Below are 15922 nucleotides of genomic sequence, written 5' to 3'. Positions count from 1 at the left end.
TAAAAAAAAGCAATTTTTTGTCATGCAAAAAAGGAATCTCCAGGAAAAAATGCATGTGTTAACATTAAAAAATTGGTTAATTGTGTTATATATTTGTATGTACGCGTAGAACTCTGCAAAAATAGTTTTAGTCCGTTTTATGTATTAAAACCATAAATTAACCACACCGTAGTGATCGTGTTTGTCCAAACTTTGGTAATAGAAACTGACTAAATGGTAATGAATCTGCCACAAAAACATGCTTGCTTCGTTTTTACCATAGTAAACCCATTGTTAATTTTCCTAAGGAGAGTAAAGAGAGGAGCAGAGAAGGAGGCGGTCAGAGTCACACATCAGATTGAAGCGGGGCGACGCTTTTTTTCTCTCCTGCAGGATTCTCTTCTGTTCCCTGGAGAGAGCGAAAGTTCACAGGAAGGAGCAGAAGTGCACTAAATAGTGAACTGCGTGTATTAAACACTTACCTGAAGCGTTAGATCTTGCAGAGGAAGGGTTTGCATGACTCTGTGTCTTTCTGGAGGCGCGGACACATCTGTCTCCATCACGGGTGCGCGCGCGTTTGGAGATACTTCGCAACTCATAAGGATGGACAACTGAATATGACGGGAGCACAACACGAAGTGGAATATGATGTGTTAATGAAACAGCACAGAAAGTGAGGGAAGTAGTTTATCAGTGTTTTGTGTTTGTGCTGTGAAGATGCGCTGGGTTTGTTCGTGTGCGCTGTTGCTGATGGTGATGATGGATCATGCGGTGACTCTGCCTGCGTGGAGAAAACACACGGTAACCACATCACTGCCTTCATTTCATTCAAGTGCACTAACTAGTGTCTTTAGTTTGTGATCTGATACCAAAAAAGATGTTTGGTAATCTCTGAGTGGTGGGGATGACAGCTGTGTCCTGCAGTTATTTAATCCAGAACTATTGTAACAGCTTTGTTTTAACTCTTGTATAGTTTTTTAATCTATTTCTTGCAAAACTTTTCTAAGGACATTTGTTTTAAGTTAAAATCTAGATGTTGAAAAAGAAGGTTAATTGCCATGTTATTTATCAACTACTTACAACTTATTATTTAGTAAAACCATAGTAACCTCAAATGTATCATGGTCTCGCCCCAATCATATTTTTACACCAATATTTCTGGTAAAGCCATGGTAAACCAAATGATAACTAATCTGCCAAAAATATAGTATATATTATGTATATTATATTATAGTATATAGTATAGTATAATGTATATATATATATGTACACATTAACTATAATAAAACCAAGGTTTATTAAAAACCAGTAGACACTGGGGCATTCTCTGGTGTCTTCTGAGCATATAATAAGTTTTGCTGTGCAAAGATTAAATGCCGAACCAAAAAGAAGAAAAAGGAAAAGTCTTGAAGGTCACTGGGGGAGGGGAGAGGGTGGTCTCTGGGAGAATCTCTCACATGTGGGTGACAGATATTGCAAAACCTCACGGAAAACCGCAGCGTCGGTACTCATACTGTGCGATGAAGAAAAATAGGTAGAAGTCAACCAAAACACAACACAACTGAACATCTGAGCAGCAACACTTATAACTCTACAGTTCTCTTATTACTTAGTTATTTTCTGTTATACTGGTATATACTGGACTCAAGAGTTCCAGATCCCACTCAAGATCTTTGAGTTCATGTTAAATGACAGAACGGTCAGGGTTGGTAGTTGGTACTAAATTCAGCACCACTGAGCACTATTGAAATGATTAACTTGAGTCATTTGGATCATATTCACAATTTGTGTTTATTGGTTAGAGTTGTTTGTCCCAAATACACAGTAAACATGACATATTAAATATTCTTAGCATGCACAAATTAGGCAGTACATAAGAGTGTAATTTTATCTCAGGCATGATCTTCACTGACATTTGTAACCTAGGTAACCAATTACTATACCAATTCAAAACCTATTAGAGGCTAAATTGTTGGTTGTGATGAAAACACAGGTGAGGGACGGACATCATTTATTTATAAATGATTAAAGAATTATCTGCAGAACACAAAAGACAACATTGACTTCCATTGACTTCAACTGTATGGACACAAAACCGCAAACATTTCCCAAAATATCTTCTATTGTGTTCCACGGAACAAAGAGCCATAATAAGGTTTTAAATAACATGAGGGTTAATAAATGATGACAGAATCAAATTTTTGGGTGAACTATGCCTTTAACTTATATTTATAAAGGTTCTTATAGCTTTTAACTTGAAGTAGTTACAGTACATGTAATAATGACTTTTTATGATCAGTTGAAGGTCAGTGACAAGGGATAAGCAAAAAAATCTATACAAGGAAATCATAAAAATATTTAGGATACAAGTAAACAGAATGTACAAAAAACAACACATTACACAAAGACTGATGCAGACAAACACAATATTTCAGCATTCTTGTTTTGGTCTTTAGGTGGCAAGCATCCAGTCATTTAAACCATGCGCTCAGGTGCCTGCGCCTGTTTTCAAGAGGTCACACGACGACTTGGCCCGGTTCAAGCGATATGCCATCAACCCACTGGGATATAAGTGGGAGCATTTCAACATCACCTACAAGTGAGACATACAGCAGAACACCACCACCAGAAAAAATCCAAGATTCACTCACAAGATAAACAGAAAATATGAAGGAAGGAAGAAGCGATGAACCATTTATGTGACAGACATGAATGCTGTCGAAAATGTGAACGATATGCAAGATACAGAAAATACATAATGTGGCCTTCGGAGGATGAATGATATTTTGGGAGCAGCAGATTGAATTCTGCAGTCTTGGCCTAGCATATAGATTTCGAGCGGTTGTGAATGTGTTTTCTGATTGATAGCAGACATACTGTACCGCAGAAACGCTTTCAACGTGCTTCATTCGTTTTCATAATTTATGTTTCCTGTCTCAAAGGATCACAAAGTTCCCCAACACGCTGAACAAAGAAGACACGCGCAAAGCTATCAGTATCGCCTTCACCAAGTGGAGTGACGTTTCTCCTCTTACTTTCACTGAAATCACCGACCTCAGCAGAAGTGCTGACATCACTATAGGTAAATCAGCAGGAAAAGAGCCGAGACATCGAGCATTCAGACGGGACGTCCTGTTACAGCGGGTTTCATTCGGATCTGCTTTTTGTGTCAGAGGCTAACCACCTTTTTCTGGAGTTGCAGGGTTCTACACGTACAATCACACAGATTGTTGGTGGTCTCCGTTGCATCCGTGTTTTGATGGACTTAACGGTGAGTTGGCCCACGCCTTCCTGCCCCCACGGGGAGAGATCCACTTCGACAACCATGAGTTCTGGATTCTGGGCAAGTCCCGCTTCAGTTGGAAACAAGGTGCAGATCATTTATGATATACGTACATGTTCTTCGCATTAATCTTGATCAATGAATGTGACAACACTAAATATAGACTTTTCAGTATTCTACACACGGAAAAAACCTGCAACTGTTTGTAATGTAAATACACTACTGTATAGAGAATGTGAAGCTGACGTCACGCCCTGCGTTTTAAGTTGCAGTTCCGCCGGCTGCTCCACCATTTTAGGAGGCTCATAATCTGCTGTTTTTATTGTTTTGATATGTACCGTTACTTGTTTCGTTTGATATAAGAAGGAATCGAAAGTGAAACTGCCAGGGTTTCCAGAAAGACTCTGCGTCATGGTATTGTAGTCTTTAATACAGCAAGACCGACCTACCATAGTCATTTTACTTAATCAAACAAGAAAAGACAAAACAGCCCATTGAACGCAATAGCAGCCTGCCTCCCAACATGGCGGAACATTCAACATGGCGTGACGTCGATTGACAAGCACTATAGATGGTTTCAAAGTGACAACATAAACAAGCGTTACTGCACATGTGCGCATTCGTGGTTTGCACTTAAATTCCGGTACACATTCACAAACAATAGAGTGCCTGAAGATTGTTTCTGATAGAAAACCAAAAGAAACCGAGAAGAACCGTCACTTGGCTAAACTTGTCTCTCCAATATTTTGTATTTAGAATCCGATACCAAGCATAGCCGCTTGGTATCATACGGTATCTTAAAAGACGTCAAATCGTTTATTTAATAAAATCAACATACAATTAAATTCAACAAATCATGTATTTATTACAATCATTATACAATAATAATAAATAAATAATAATATTAATTAAAATTAAAATAATTTTTTTTTTTTTAACAAATTAAATAAGATATAAATAGTTATATTATTAGACACTAGGCGGAAGTTGACTGCAATCCTGGCACGCGCGTCCGACGAAGCGATCTGTAGTCTTTTTCAATGTGTTCTGTACAGGTGTGTGGCTGAATGACCTGGTTCAGGTAGCTGCTCATGAGATCGGTCATGCTTTAGGTCTCTGGCATTCACAGGACCCCAATGCTCTTATGCATCCTAATGCAACATACACGGGTCAACGAAACATCGCCCAAGATGATATCTGGGGCATCCAGCGACTTTACGGTAAGCCAAAAATAAAATTAATCTCTCAAACATGTTGGAGTTTCAGATCTAAAGTGTTGTGGGTTTCTCATGTGTGTGTGTTTGTGTTTTAGGATGCATGGATAAGAAGCGTGTGTGTGATCCCTGGGCACGGCTAGGTTTCTGCGAGAGGAGGCGGAGTTTTATGAAGAAAAACTGCCCGAAGCGTTGTGACCTGTGCTACGGTACGACTGTTAAAAAATCCCCCCCGTACATCTGCCAGCACTAAATCCTAGTTTCACTTCATAAACTTCATACAAATAGACAAGAAACTGTTAAATCATTATCCAATAGAATAGTTACAGGTCTTTAAAGTCACATGTGTTTAGTGTACTATTGGGTAAGCTCTCCAGTAAACAAAAAATAAGAAATTCAAATTTGTTATGTGCATCTCAGAAATTTTTGTACCTAAAATTACACTAAAGAATACTCAGGGGCTGACTGGGAAGCATTGCGTTACATACGTACGTGTCCGACTCGCTAATGCCTTCGCATTGCGTGCATTCGCGTTTATAATATGTCCTGGTGACGGCCGTTCTGGACTATGACAGAATGTCCTACTGTTCAGTCTGGCCCTGAGTATACCTGATGTATACTGACAGAAATTTTTGTGTATATTTAGCCAGTACTCTAGTGTGAAATATCTTACTTCAAATCAACTTTTGTACATATAAAGTTGAAAGAAAGAAACTATATATTAGTGGTGGGCATAGATTAATTTTTTTAATCTAGATTAAAATAGCTCATTTGAATTCTGCCGAAGGCATTCAGAATATGTGTGCTACCCAAATAATGACTAAAAGTTAGTCTTTGAGAACGGGTTTCTCAAGCCAGGTGGCGCATTAGACCAGGGGCTCATCTCCTGTTTCCAAAATGCATCACAAACTGCTTGAGAAAGCTGTTCTACTATGATAATTGGTGATGAAAATAAATTATGTTCAATAAGATGAACTTGTGTTTACTTCCGCATTAGCTAAGGGATGATTTGCGTTTAGGTGGTACTTGAGAGTGGAAGAGCTCCTACAGTACATTTACATTTAGTCATTTAGCAGACGCTTTTATCCAAAGCGACTTACAAAGAGTGAGGGAGCAACAAGCAATATGTCATACAGGAGCCATAATACATTAGATCTCAATACAAAGTTACTGGTTTCAACTAAAGCTAGACCACTACCTGTTGAGAGAAAGTGTTTTTTTTAAATCAATTCCGCATTGCACAAGGTGCAAACAACCTTAGTCTTGTCGATGTTTCTATTGGGAAGGTTCTTAAAAATTAATATTCCCTGAAGCAAACCCGGCGGCTTCATAGCTGCATCCATGTTAGCACGTCACGTTTGATGCGGTAATTTCACAGTAACGTTATGTTGTGTTCAGACCAAACACTAATGGCGTGTCAAGCGCGAGTGATTTATATGTTAATGCAAAGAGCCAATAGACCTACTTGCTGCGCGAATGAAGCCCTGGTTATGAGATGATGAGGCGGCTTCTGCTTCCGCGAATGACGCGAATCACGCGAGTTGAAAAATCTCGTTCTCGCCCCGTACAGTGCAGTTAAGCTGGTATACATCCGCGCTAAAATATCAAGGTGAAAGTCATCATAGCTTGCGTAGTATAGACCCAGCTCCCAACCCAACTTTGAGAATAGATTAACGGCGACATTTTTTTTATCGCGCGATAAGAGTTCGACCCACCACTACTATATATAAATAGTCAACTTTAAGTATGATGTTATAAGTTCAGTTAAGTTTACTTAAACAAAACAAGTGTACTAAGCGTACTTTCATAAACTGTAAGTTCAGTATTGAACTTTAGTTATACCTTAAGTCACTAGTAGCGTAATTGAAATGCAAAATAAAAACGTAGTTGTAAACTAGTTGGGCACTCAAGTCTACTACTTTTACAGCTTATAAACTTTATGCTGATAATTTTTTCTATGATTGAAGCATACTTCTTGAAAACTAAAAGGTGCACCAATTTGGTCACAGGACATACTGAAATTGCATGGAAAAATGTTAGCAACTGACATTTCTGGGACATCATTAGTTACCAAAGTAGAAAAATTATTATATCATTTTTGTGTTCTGTTGAGCACTGTTGTTCTGATGTCCCAGAAATGTCAGTTGGTAGCATTTTTCCAAATATCTTTCTTGGTGTTCATCAGAACAAGGAAATTTATACAGGTTTGGAACAACTTGGGGGTGATAATTGGAGTAATTCATGACTTCAAGAATTTTGATATTTGGGTGGAGTATCCCTATAAAATACTTGAAACTACTTGAACTTTTTGAATTATACTTAATAAAATGAACTTGAAGTAAAGTGTACTTTTTGAAAGTATATGTTTTACAACTCTTTCTTTGTACACCAGAACCTCTGGATGCAGTGTCCACCCCGACCCCTCCCCCTGACAACGTCAAGATCAAAATCGTACCTCGTGGAAAAGTTGTGGGCTTTCGCTGTGGGACAAAAAATACCAGAGTTCCTCCAAAAGTCAGGTAGACCATTCTTAATTCCTAACATACCAAAATATGCATTGAGATTTACATTCAGTATGTTTCCTGAACACTTCCTAATCTATAATTTCATAGAAAGACAGGTTGTCCCACCCCGTAACAAACACCATTGCTCTAACAGAGAGATGGGTGTCTGTTTGGTGATGCTCAACACCAATAAAAACTGTAGATTTTCTGTTGGATCACAGCATTTCTTATTTTCTTGTGTTCAAAGCGTAGGCTCAAATATGCATAATATTTATTTTGTCTCTCAAATGTTTCATTTTCTTGTTATTGATGTAAATTGTTCAGCTGGTACAAGGACGGAGAGCAGCTCTTGACATCTATTCCCGGATACATTGTGATCAAAGAACGAGACATGCGCCTCGTGGCCAACGAATTCAACGAAGGCACGTATACCTGTCGCATCCATCGTCGCGGTAACATAGTCTCCGCCAACTCGTGGGCAATCCGCCTGAAGCCGGAAAGATCATCTAACAACAGCTGATGGCGTGAGATGGGATTTATTGACCACTCGCTCTACCTCCAGGGCCTGAGAGCACTCCGAGCTGCTCGCTTGACCTCTGCTTCAGTGAAGATCAGCTCCAATGAGTGCTTTAAAGACAACTGCGGATCTGTGAATCTCACAAAAACATACCCAGGTCACATTTCACCCCAAACAAAATCTGTTAAGAAGTTACAGCAAAAAATATGTTCTTACTGTTGCAACATGTCCAAGACATTTTACTGTGGAGCCACTTTGGTTCTTTTGTAGTTTCTCAAATTCGATAAGAATAATTCCATCTTCATTTTACTGTATCATACAAAAAGATGAAACACTGTATGAGATCAATACATTTTTTTATTCAGATCAGCATAAATTCAGTAAAACAATAACATAATATCATTATGTAGAAAGAACACAATACATCTTAAGGCATTTTTCATAGGACACAAAATACCAATGGTCCCAAAACAGGGATAATTCTCATAATGTTTTACTTTCAATTTTGATGTGAAGTATGACCTGGAAATTCTTGACAAAGTTTCGTCAGACCGAACATTTACAGTGGCTTTTAAAACATTCATCCTACTTTTACTTATCCTACAAGTCTTTCTCTGGGACATGCAGTACATTTTACAAAGCCTTACCCCGCTTTTGGATCAAACATCGACTTTCATGTCTATGTGAGAAATATTGTCTTGTTCATGTCTGCAGTCTTATACAGTATGTACACAGAAACTAACTGATCGAGCTGTTGGTAGTCAAATATGACACACAGAAACGTATCTTCAGACATCATAAGACATTTAATTGAATCTAAAAGGACAAGTTTAAGTATTTTTTCATCCTTTTCTAAAATTGCTATATTATTTGACATTAAAGGTGCTGTAATACACGAGTCTGCCTTTGGGTCCACATATTTTACTAAACAGGCCACTAGAGAAGAGACATAACATTTATATATTTTGGTGTTATTTTACTCTTAAAGGGATAGTTCACCCAAAAATGAAAATCCTATCATCATTTACCCACCATCAAATTGTTCTAAATCTGTTTTTAACGTCTGTTTTGTTGAACCATGAGAAAGATATTTGAAAGAATGCTTGTAACCAAAAAGATCTTGGAGACCATTGACTATCACATTGGGAAAATTTAGTTTTGTGTTCTGTTGAACACAAAAGAAGACATTTTAAAGGATGTAGGAAAGCAAACCGTTCTGGGGCACTTTAGACTATCATTTTAATTTATCTTACTATGGTAGTCAATGGGGTGCAAGAACTGTTTGGTTACAAGCATTCGTCCAAACATCTTTCCCTGTGCTCATCGCAACAAAGAAATGTATCCAGATTTGGAACAACTCGAGTATGAGTGAATGATGAGAGAATTTTCAATTTAGGGTGAACTATCCCTTTACCCCATAAATGCCTCAGTAAATGATTCTTTTTATTCACAGTGATCATTTAAAACAACCTGGCCCATAAATACCTTTGCGACTGACAGAAAGAATACCACCAAATGCCAGCACACATTAATCCTACTGTAGTTGTTCTTTTCTAGGTAAACATGTAAACTAACACAAGTCCTTGTCCCCTTTTTGTGCTAACACCGCCCCTCGCTGGGCTTGGGTAATGTAAACATTCCGAAGGCAAAGCCTTTCCAAAACGTCCGGGACCCATGCCACAGAATAGCGCAGGGTTTAATAGGAGGTGCCAGGTCCAGAAACACAGAGTCACTGCCAGTCTTCAATATTATTCCTTCACATCAGACTTCCAGTTAGTGTCCATATTAGGCAAAGTTTAGAAAAAAGCTAAGAAATGTAAATGTTAGAATGTAACGGTTGTTTTGCTGTGTCAAAGAAAGTATAAATGAAAAATAAAACCTGACTACATACACTGAGCGGCACCGAAGGAATTGTAAACCTCCACAACTAAAATGATGGCAAAAGAAATGCGGACGACTCCTCTGTCCCAGGACTCTCCCCCCATGCTGGATTTGCTCTCAAATTCGGTCCGTTCAAGTTTGAAAAGATTTAAACAATGAATGCGGGTCAGCATTTGTTTAATGCATAATTTAAAATGGAGATGCGTTTAAGCAGACGCTGTTCTTCGACTAACGTACTATTCAAATTGAAGCATTTGTGTTTTGTTAAAAGAAAGTTATAATCCCCAAAACTGCATAATTATACGTTGTCCGCTAACACAAAATGTATCCAAGGAACAGGCCAACAATGTGCGTCTTTTTGGTTTAGTGGTGTGTGGCAAATCTCTGTGAAGGACAAGGAAGATGTGTGTAAGAGCAGAGATGTGGAATCAAAACCTTTAGTCTGTGGGCGAAATTTGGCCACTATTGTGCAAATCATAAAAGCCGGTTAAGCACATTGTAAAAGCAGCTGTGAAGCTCCATTTATATTCTTGGCCGCTCATGATGGCTTTGAAGAACAGCTATGGGTTTAAAACATGATCCTTGTGAAAACCAGAATGGAATTCTGGAGTGATGATGTTTTTAGTCCTCCTCGTCCTGGCTGATGCCGTTTGTGCTGCTGTGATGAGCGGGAGGTGAGGTGAACGGTGAGGAGGTCCTGCTGAAGAAGGGAAGACGAAAGGTGGGCGAGGGAGATCGTTCCTCACGAGTGGGGCTGCTGCTGGGACTCTGTCTGGGACTGATGGCCTGCAACATCCGTCCTTTCCCCTCCTTCAGCATGTGTTTCTGTTATGAGACATAATACGTAATATTAAATTACATTTTCAGTTCCCTTTGAAGCATGTTCTCTACATTACACAAATCCAAAAAAGTCAAATGTGTTCAGAAGGACATATAAGAGACCAGATGCTGGCAGAACTTTCATTCAGGGGTGAATCCTTTTGCCTTGAATTGAAACAGCGATCACTAAACGCACAGAAAGAGCTGCATGTGTCTCTACTTACCAACGCCCCATCTGGTCCGAACATCTCCAGGAAGTTTCCTATGAACTCTCGTGACTTCTCCTCCCATTTCTGAATGAGGTCGATGCCTTTCTCCTCGACCTTTTGGACAAACTCTTTACTCTTCTCCTCCACATCTCGCACCTTCTGCTTTACCATATCCACACGCTCTTGCAGGTGGTACTTCTTCTCCTGTGAGGAAGAGAGCAGTAGAGTCAAGAAGATTTACTGAGGTCCACATCATTTATTTTTATAATTCAAAAATATAATAAAGGATCCAGTCCTCTGGGGGTCTTAATACTATCAAGGACTTGTATGATCAAGGTATATTCTTGTCATTTTGAAACTGTTTCAATTTCATCTTCCTAATTTGTACTAAATCGATTTTTCTTATCTTCCTTTTGATTCAAAAATGGATACCATTCTCTCCCTTAGTTCGAAAAAAAGAGGGATATTTATGAATCAATACTCTTAAATTCTGACCACTCTGAATCACACAAAAATACCTACATTTTAAGGACCTGTTTTTTTTTGTTGCTTCCCTACATTTTACGAATATTATAACATGATAAATTACAAACTGCATGAGAAGTTAATATGAATTTATTTTATTCCATTTTAATGGTTATTTCAATCAAAAGTTGAATCACAATTGGAAAATGTTACTTTAAATCCTGACTGCTTCAGGAGTAGTTTTAATATTACTTCGAAGTGGATAAACAAGGGCAGAAGTTCAGATTTAAGGTACTGTGTGGTTGAAATATGGAAAAGGACACTCACATTGATGAAGCTCACATTCAGCTCTTTGGCAGTGTATCCCCTCTGAAGGTTACGGCGCGCGTAAACATCATAGTCACGCACGATACGTGTGATAATGTCGGATGTGGAAATGCCCTCTGTTCTCTGAGTAGGTGCAAACATGCCTTAAAAAAGACAAGACAAATATAAATCGAGTATTGCAATTCTCTTAATATATCAATACAAATCAATGTTTAGTTTAAAGGGATAATTCACCCCAAAATAAAAGTGATCTCGTCCAAACCTGTATGACTTTCTTCTGCAAAACACAAAAGAAGATATTCCGAGAAATGTCTCAGCGGTTTTGTGTCCATACAGTGAAAGTCAAAGGGGACCCAATGTTGTTAGGTTACCAACCTTCTTCCAAATATCTTCTTTTGTGCTTGTTTTTGTCGAACTATCCCTTTAACTCTGGTTTTACCTACCTGCTTCCTTTATATGTCTGTATACATCATCACTTCCTGCTGAGATGTATGGGATATCGTCATGGGCAACAAAATCTATCTATGGAGAATGTCATATCAAACAAGCAATAATTAAAACCATTTTTAAATGATGTTATAATTCAGTTTACAGGTATATTTTACCCCAACCATCTTCCCAATATAGCTTTGAACACTTACTCTGTGCTCGGCCAGAAATTCATGTGTTAGCGTCCACGGAGCGTTCCGGACCACTTCATCAACATAACGACAGTGACTCACTGCATCGTACCGCTCATTCTCATCCATGACGGTGAAGCCCTTAAATTCATGCGTCAAATCATCACTGCACACTATAACAAAAATAGATACTTCTGCATTATAGTATTTATATATAATTGCATTTTTGTTTTTGTTTTAAAAATAAATTTCATACATTTTTCCCTGATTTACAGTAGACGCCCACTAAAATATCTTTCAGTGTAACAATCCTGTCAGACATATTTAAAAAAAAAAAAAATCTGACCCATTAAAAGAAAATTAAAAAAAAAAAATCTTACCCAAAATGCTAAATAGTTGTACTTTTTTTGCCACTATCCTAGGTTCTGCACATTTTTTATAAGAATTTTTACAAATTTGAGCACAAAAAAAATATTTTAAATAAATTAGTATGTAAAAGTAAGAATAAGTATGTTGTTTGAATTTGTACATAAATATTGTGTACATTGTACAATGTAACATTATTTCAACCAAATGGTACTCTCCAAAAACCTCCAGAAAGTAGACATTTTACTTGTATTTAATTTGCTTTCTATGGAGAAAAGACTGTAAACTATTCAAACCCACCTCCTACGATGAGATACGTGTTTGGGAAAAGACACTTGGCCTGCATTAGAGCACGGGCGTGTCCGGAATGAAACATGTCAAAAATCCCGTCAGCATACACACGCACAGGACGATCCTCTAAAAGCACATAGAAGGCTTAAATGTTATACATATCTCTCATTACATGTTAACACACATCAGACAAATGAATCTTTATTATTGCTTGTAACTAGGATCAGAATTATAGATGCTGTGAATAAATAAATAAATATATAAGGAGTGTCACACACCTGGAGTTCCAAGTTGGGCCTCCTCCAAACTAACACGATCGTATGGTAATCCTGCACCCACCAGCTCATCTGAAAACGGTGCAGGTTCTCTTGCGCTCTAGAGCCACACACACATATGTTATGATCAGTGTATCCTGTGCACACAGGAAATGATGTCACCACACACCAGAACAAGATGACAAGAAGGCTTCTCATGTTTCACCAAAGTTTTCCGTTGAGCTTTTCGGACACGGTCTGCTTCTTTCATCTGTCCATTCAGCTCCTTTCTCTTCCTCTTCCTGCTGAGCCCTGAACTGTGCGTCTCCATCCCTGCGGAAAAAAGAAATCTAGTAAATGTCACAATATATTATAATTTTAACATGTTATCCTTGTTAACCGTGTTGGACAAGTTACTTTGAAAAAGTCTTTAATTACAAATGACTAATTACACATTCAATAGTGTTATTAGATTACTGTACAAATTACTCTCTCCAAAAAGTATTTCATTACTTTCTATATCCTATATTAACCTTTATTAGTCAAGTGATTCAAGGATAGACATGAAAGGGCTCTTCTAATTCATTAAAAAAGATAATATAAAACTACATTAAGTTGTATTATTAACGGACCAAACTATTACAAGTGTGAGAATTATACCTTAAAGCACGGATTTTTAAGTTAGACTTTGGATTTTGATGTCAATTCCACTATTGCACACACATATATTACACAAAGTACGTTTAATTACATCAGAAGTAACTGTAATTAAATAACTTGAAAAATAAGCCTAATCCCTTACTAAATAAAATAATCGTTAGTTGCAGCCCTACATCCCTTACTTTACTATTTCATGGGAATAGTAATTAAATTACAGTAACTAATTACTTAGTAACTAGTGTTGGGTGCAACTAGCTACTAAGTAATTAGTTACTGTATTTTAATTACTTTTCCCTTGAAAAAGTAAAGTAAGGGATTACTCATATGTTTTCTGTAATTTAATTACAGTCACTTTTGATGTACTTAAACTAAATACTTTGTTAAATATATGCGTGTGCAATAGTGTAATTGACATCAAAATTCAAAGTCTTACTTTAAAATCTGTGCTCACATTTGTAATACTTTGGTCAGTTAATAAAATTATTTATTTGAATGAATTAAATAAGCCATTTCACGTCTATCCTTGAATAAATTTACTAATCAAGGTTGATGTAGGATATAGAAAGTAATGAGTAATGAGTAACTAAATACTTTTTGGACAGAGTAATTTGGACAGTAATATAATTACACTATTGAATATAATGAGTAACTAGTAATTAATTACTTTTTCCAGAGTAATTAACCCAACACTGGTTACACCCAACACTGCTTGTTAAAGGAGTGTACTGGGTTCAGAATGAGCTTAAACAACATATGTGACATTCTGCCTGTTAACACAGAAAATAAACTAGGTTAAAAGCAGGTTAATCGGTGAGGCAAGATGTTAAAGAAGGATTAAGTACCCTGATTTTTTTGTTTATAAACACACATATTCATCTCTCACACAAATTATGTTATTTGAGCAGCAAAACTGTCTAAATAGTGCTCTTAGCAGTGGGACTATATTTTTGGGCGCAGGGATTTCAATAAGCGTTACAACGTAACACCTGTGAGCGCAGGTCTCTCTCAACTCTAGTTGTCTACATGCGCGCTAACGGCCTCAGATTATCATGACAGGATATAAAAACGGAACATGACTTTATTCAAAGAAGGTTAGTAAGCAATTTTATCACACTAGTCACATGATAACACGTAGACCGTTTAAGCTGTTTAAACATTGTGTATTTTGACGTTTATTCCGTTGCAACTGTGCAGTAGTGCAGGCAACCACTGCAAGTAGTTAACTTAACCGTTATTGCAAATGAGGCTACTTTATTTTCGATCTGTATGTCTATATAGTTTATACAAATTTCTACCCGATCATTTTTATAATGAGAGAACAGATTAGATTTATCGTATGTGAAAGAGCACGCCACGCTGACCGACGCAGATCTTATAACGTAACGTAAGGTTCACGGAGATGATGTGAAGTGATTGTTGACGTAACGTCAGCGCGGCCAAAGATGTGGCACAGTTTCGCATAGAAAACAATGGATGTTTTCACTCTCTGTCCTTATGAATTACTCTGTTGTTGCCTGAAAGTTGGCTTTGTATTCCGTGGAATGATGAGTGGTTATAATACAAAACATTGAACATATCCAGATAGATAACAAATAACTTATTGTCCATATATGGGGAACAATATTAATGTAATTTCAGTCAAAATATTATTTGAATAAGAAGCACGGCTAGGCTGCTATTAACTAATAAAATAGATAGAATTTACCAGAACCTAACTATCGACTTGCAAAACCGATGAGTATTTTTTTTTTAAGGTAACTTACCTCCTCGACGCAAGAGAAGAGAACACGCGGGCAGGAAATAAGTTTTATAACTTCTCTATTAAAGATCATCATTTGAAATGATTATAACAGAAGTATTACTAACCGTGAAGAAGGACACTGCAGGCAGCTTTTCTCCTTTAATCAACGCTTTTGTGTTTATCACGGGAGGTTATGAGCGGTCCATTACTGTTTCTCAAGACTTTGGAGTGACGCTCCATCTGCCGCTATAATGACAGATGCCCTACTTCATCACATCTCTGTAATAACACGCACACTTCCGCTCACACGACACACTTCCGCTTGAACACATCGCCATCTAGCTGTTGCTAGGGGGAACCACTGTAAGTATCAGTAAAGCAAGGGACCATTCAAGGGCTTTCATGTAAAAATGCAATTGTGTAACTCGTTTATTTAAAGTATAGGCCTACTTATTTTTTTTAAAACAGTAACAAGTTATAGTCTATCAGTTGTTTATGTGTATTGTACATTTTTGAACATTTTGTTTGGACTTTTAATTGTGTGCATCAGACATGTATTATCACAACATTATCTCTATATGATTACTTCATATTAGTATAATATATTAGAAATAACTAAAGGTTCCATGTGTTGATTCAATATTATTGATTGAGAATTCTTAAAAGTTTCATTTTGCCAATAATGTTACAGAACAATTTCGCAGCTATATATGATTTGCCATTTAGTATAGTTATAGTTTATATTTAAATCCAGTCTTCAAGAACATAAAATTACAGATGTAGCCTGTTAAC

At 37.3% G+C, this 15922-nt stretch overlaps 2 protein-coding genes across 3 annotated transcripts; one reads left to right on the top strand and one right to left on the bottom strand.

The window, feature by feature from the left end:
* The first annotated feature begins 324 nt into the window (after window positions 1-324).
* On the top strand, window positions 325-7704 carry mmp23bb (matrix metallopeptidase 23bb). Its single transcript, XM_056766598.1, has 8 exons — window positions 325-780; window positions 2436-2578; window positions 2922-3061; window positions 3182-3349; window positions 4318-4482; window positions 4575-4685; window positions 6869-6995; window positions 7305-7704. The coding sequence occupies exons 1-8, from the start codon at window positions 697-699 to the stop codon at window positions 7498-7500; spliced, it is 1134 nt and encodes a 377-aa protein (XP_056622576.1). The 5' UTR covers window positions 325-696; the 3' UTR covers window positions 7501-7704.
* Window positions 7705-7836: 132 nt separating this feature from the next.
* Window positions 7837-15587, bottom strand: pcyt1ab (phosphate cytidylyltransferase 1A, choline b). Of its 2 annotated transcripts, none has more exons than XM_056766599.1 (9): window positions 15256-15587; window positions 12920-13062; window positions 12754-12850; window positions 12485-12601; window positions 11840-11991; window positions 11642-11720; window positions 11199-11341; window positions 10422-10610; window positions 7837-10203 (listed from the first exon to the last, which is right to left on the bottom strand). In XM_056766599.1, exons 2-9 carry the CDS (start codon window positions 13058-13060, stop codon window positions 10000-10002), a joined length of 1122 nt encoding a protein of 373 aa, XP_056622577.1. In that variant the 5' UTR covers window positions 13061-13062; window positions 15256-15587; the 3' UTR covers window positions 7837-9999. The 2 variants fall into 2 exon arrangements, with proteins under 2 accessions (XP_056622577.1, XP_056622579.1); XM_056766601.1 differs by having other exon boundaries at window positions 12956-13062; window positions 15256-15586.
* Window positions 15588-15922: the final 335 nt, after the last annotated feature.

The sequence above is a fragment of the Triplophysa dalaica genome, chromosome 14, assembly GCF_015846415.1.
Source record: "Triplophysa dalaica isolate WHDGS20190420 chromosome 14, ASM1584641v1, whole genome shotgun sequence".
In the NCBI taxonomy this organism is placed as follows: domain Eukaryota; kingdom Metazoa; phylum Chordata; class Actinopteri; order Cypriniformes; family Nemacheilidae; genus Triplophysa; species Triplophysa dalaica.
The sequence above is the reverse complement of the archived record's forward strand: the minus strand, read 5'-3'. Positions and strand labels throughout refer to the sequence as shown.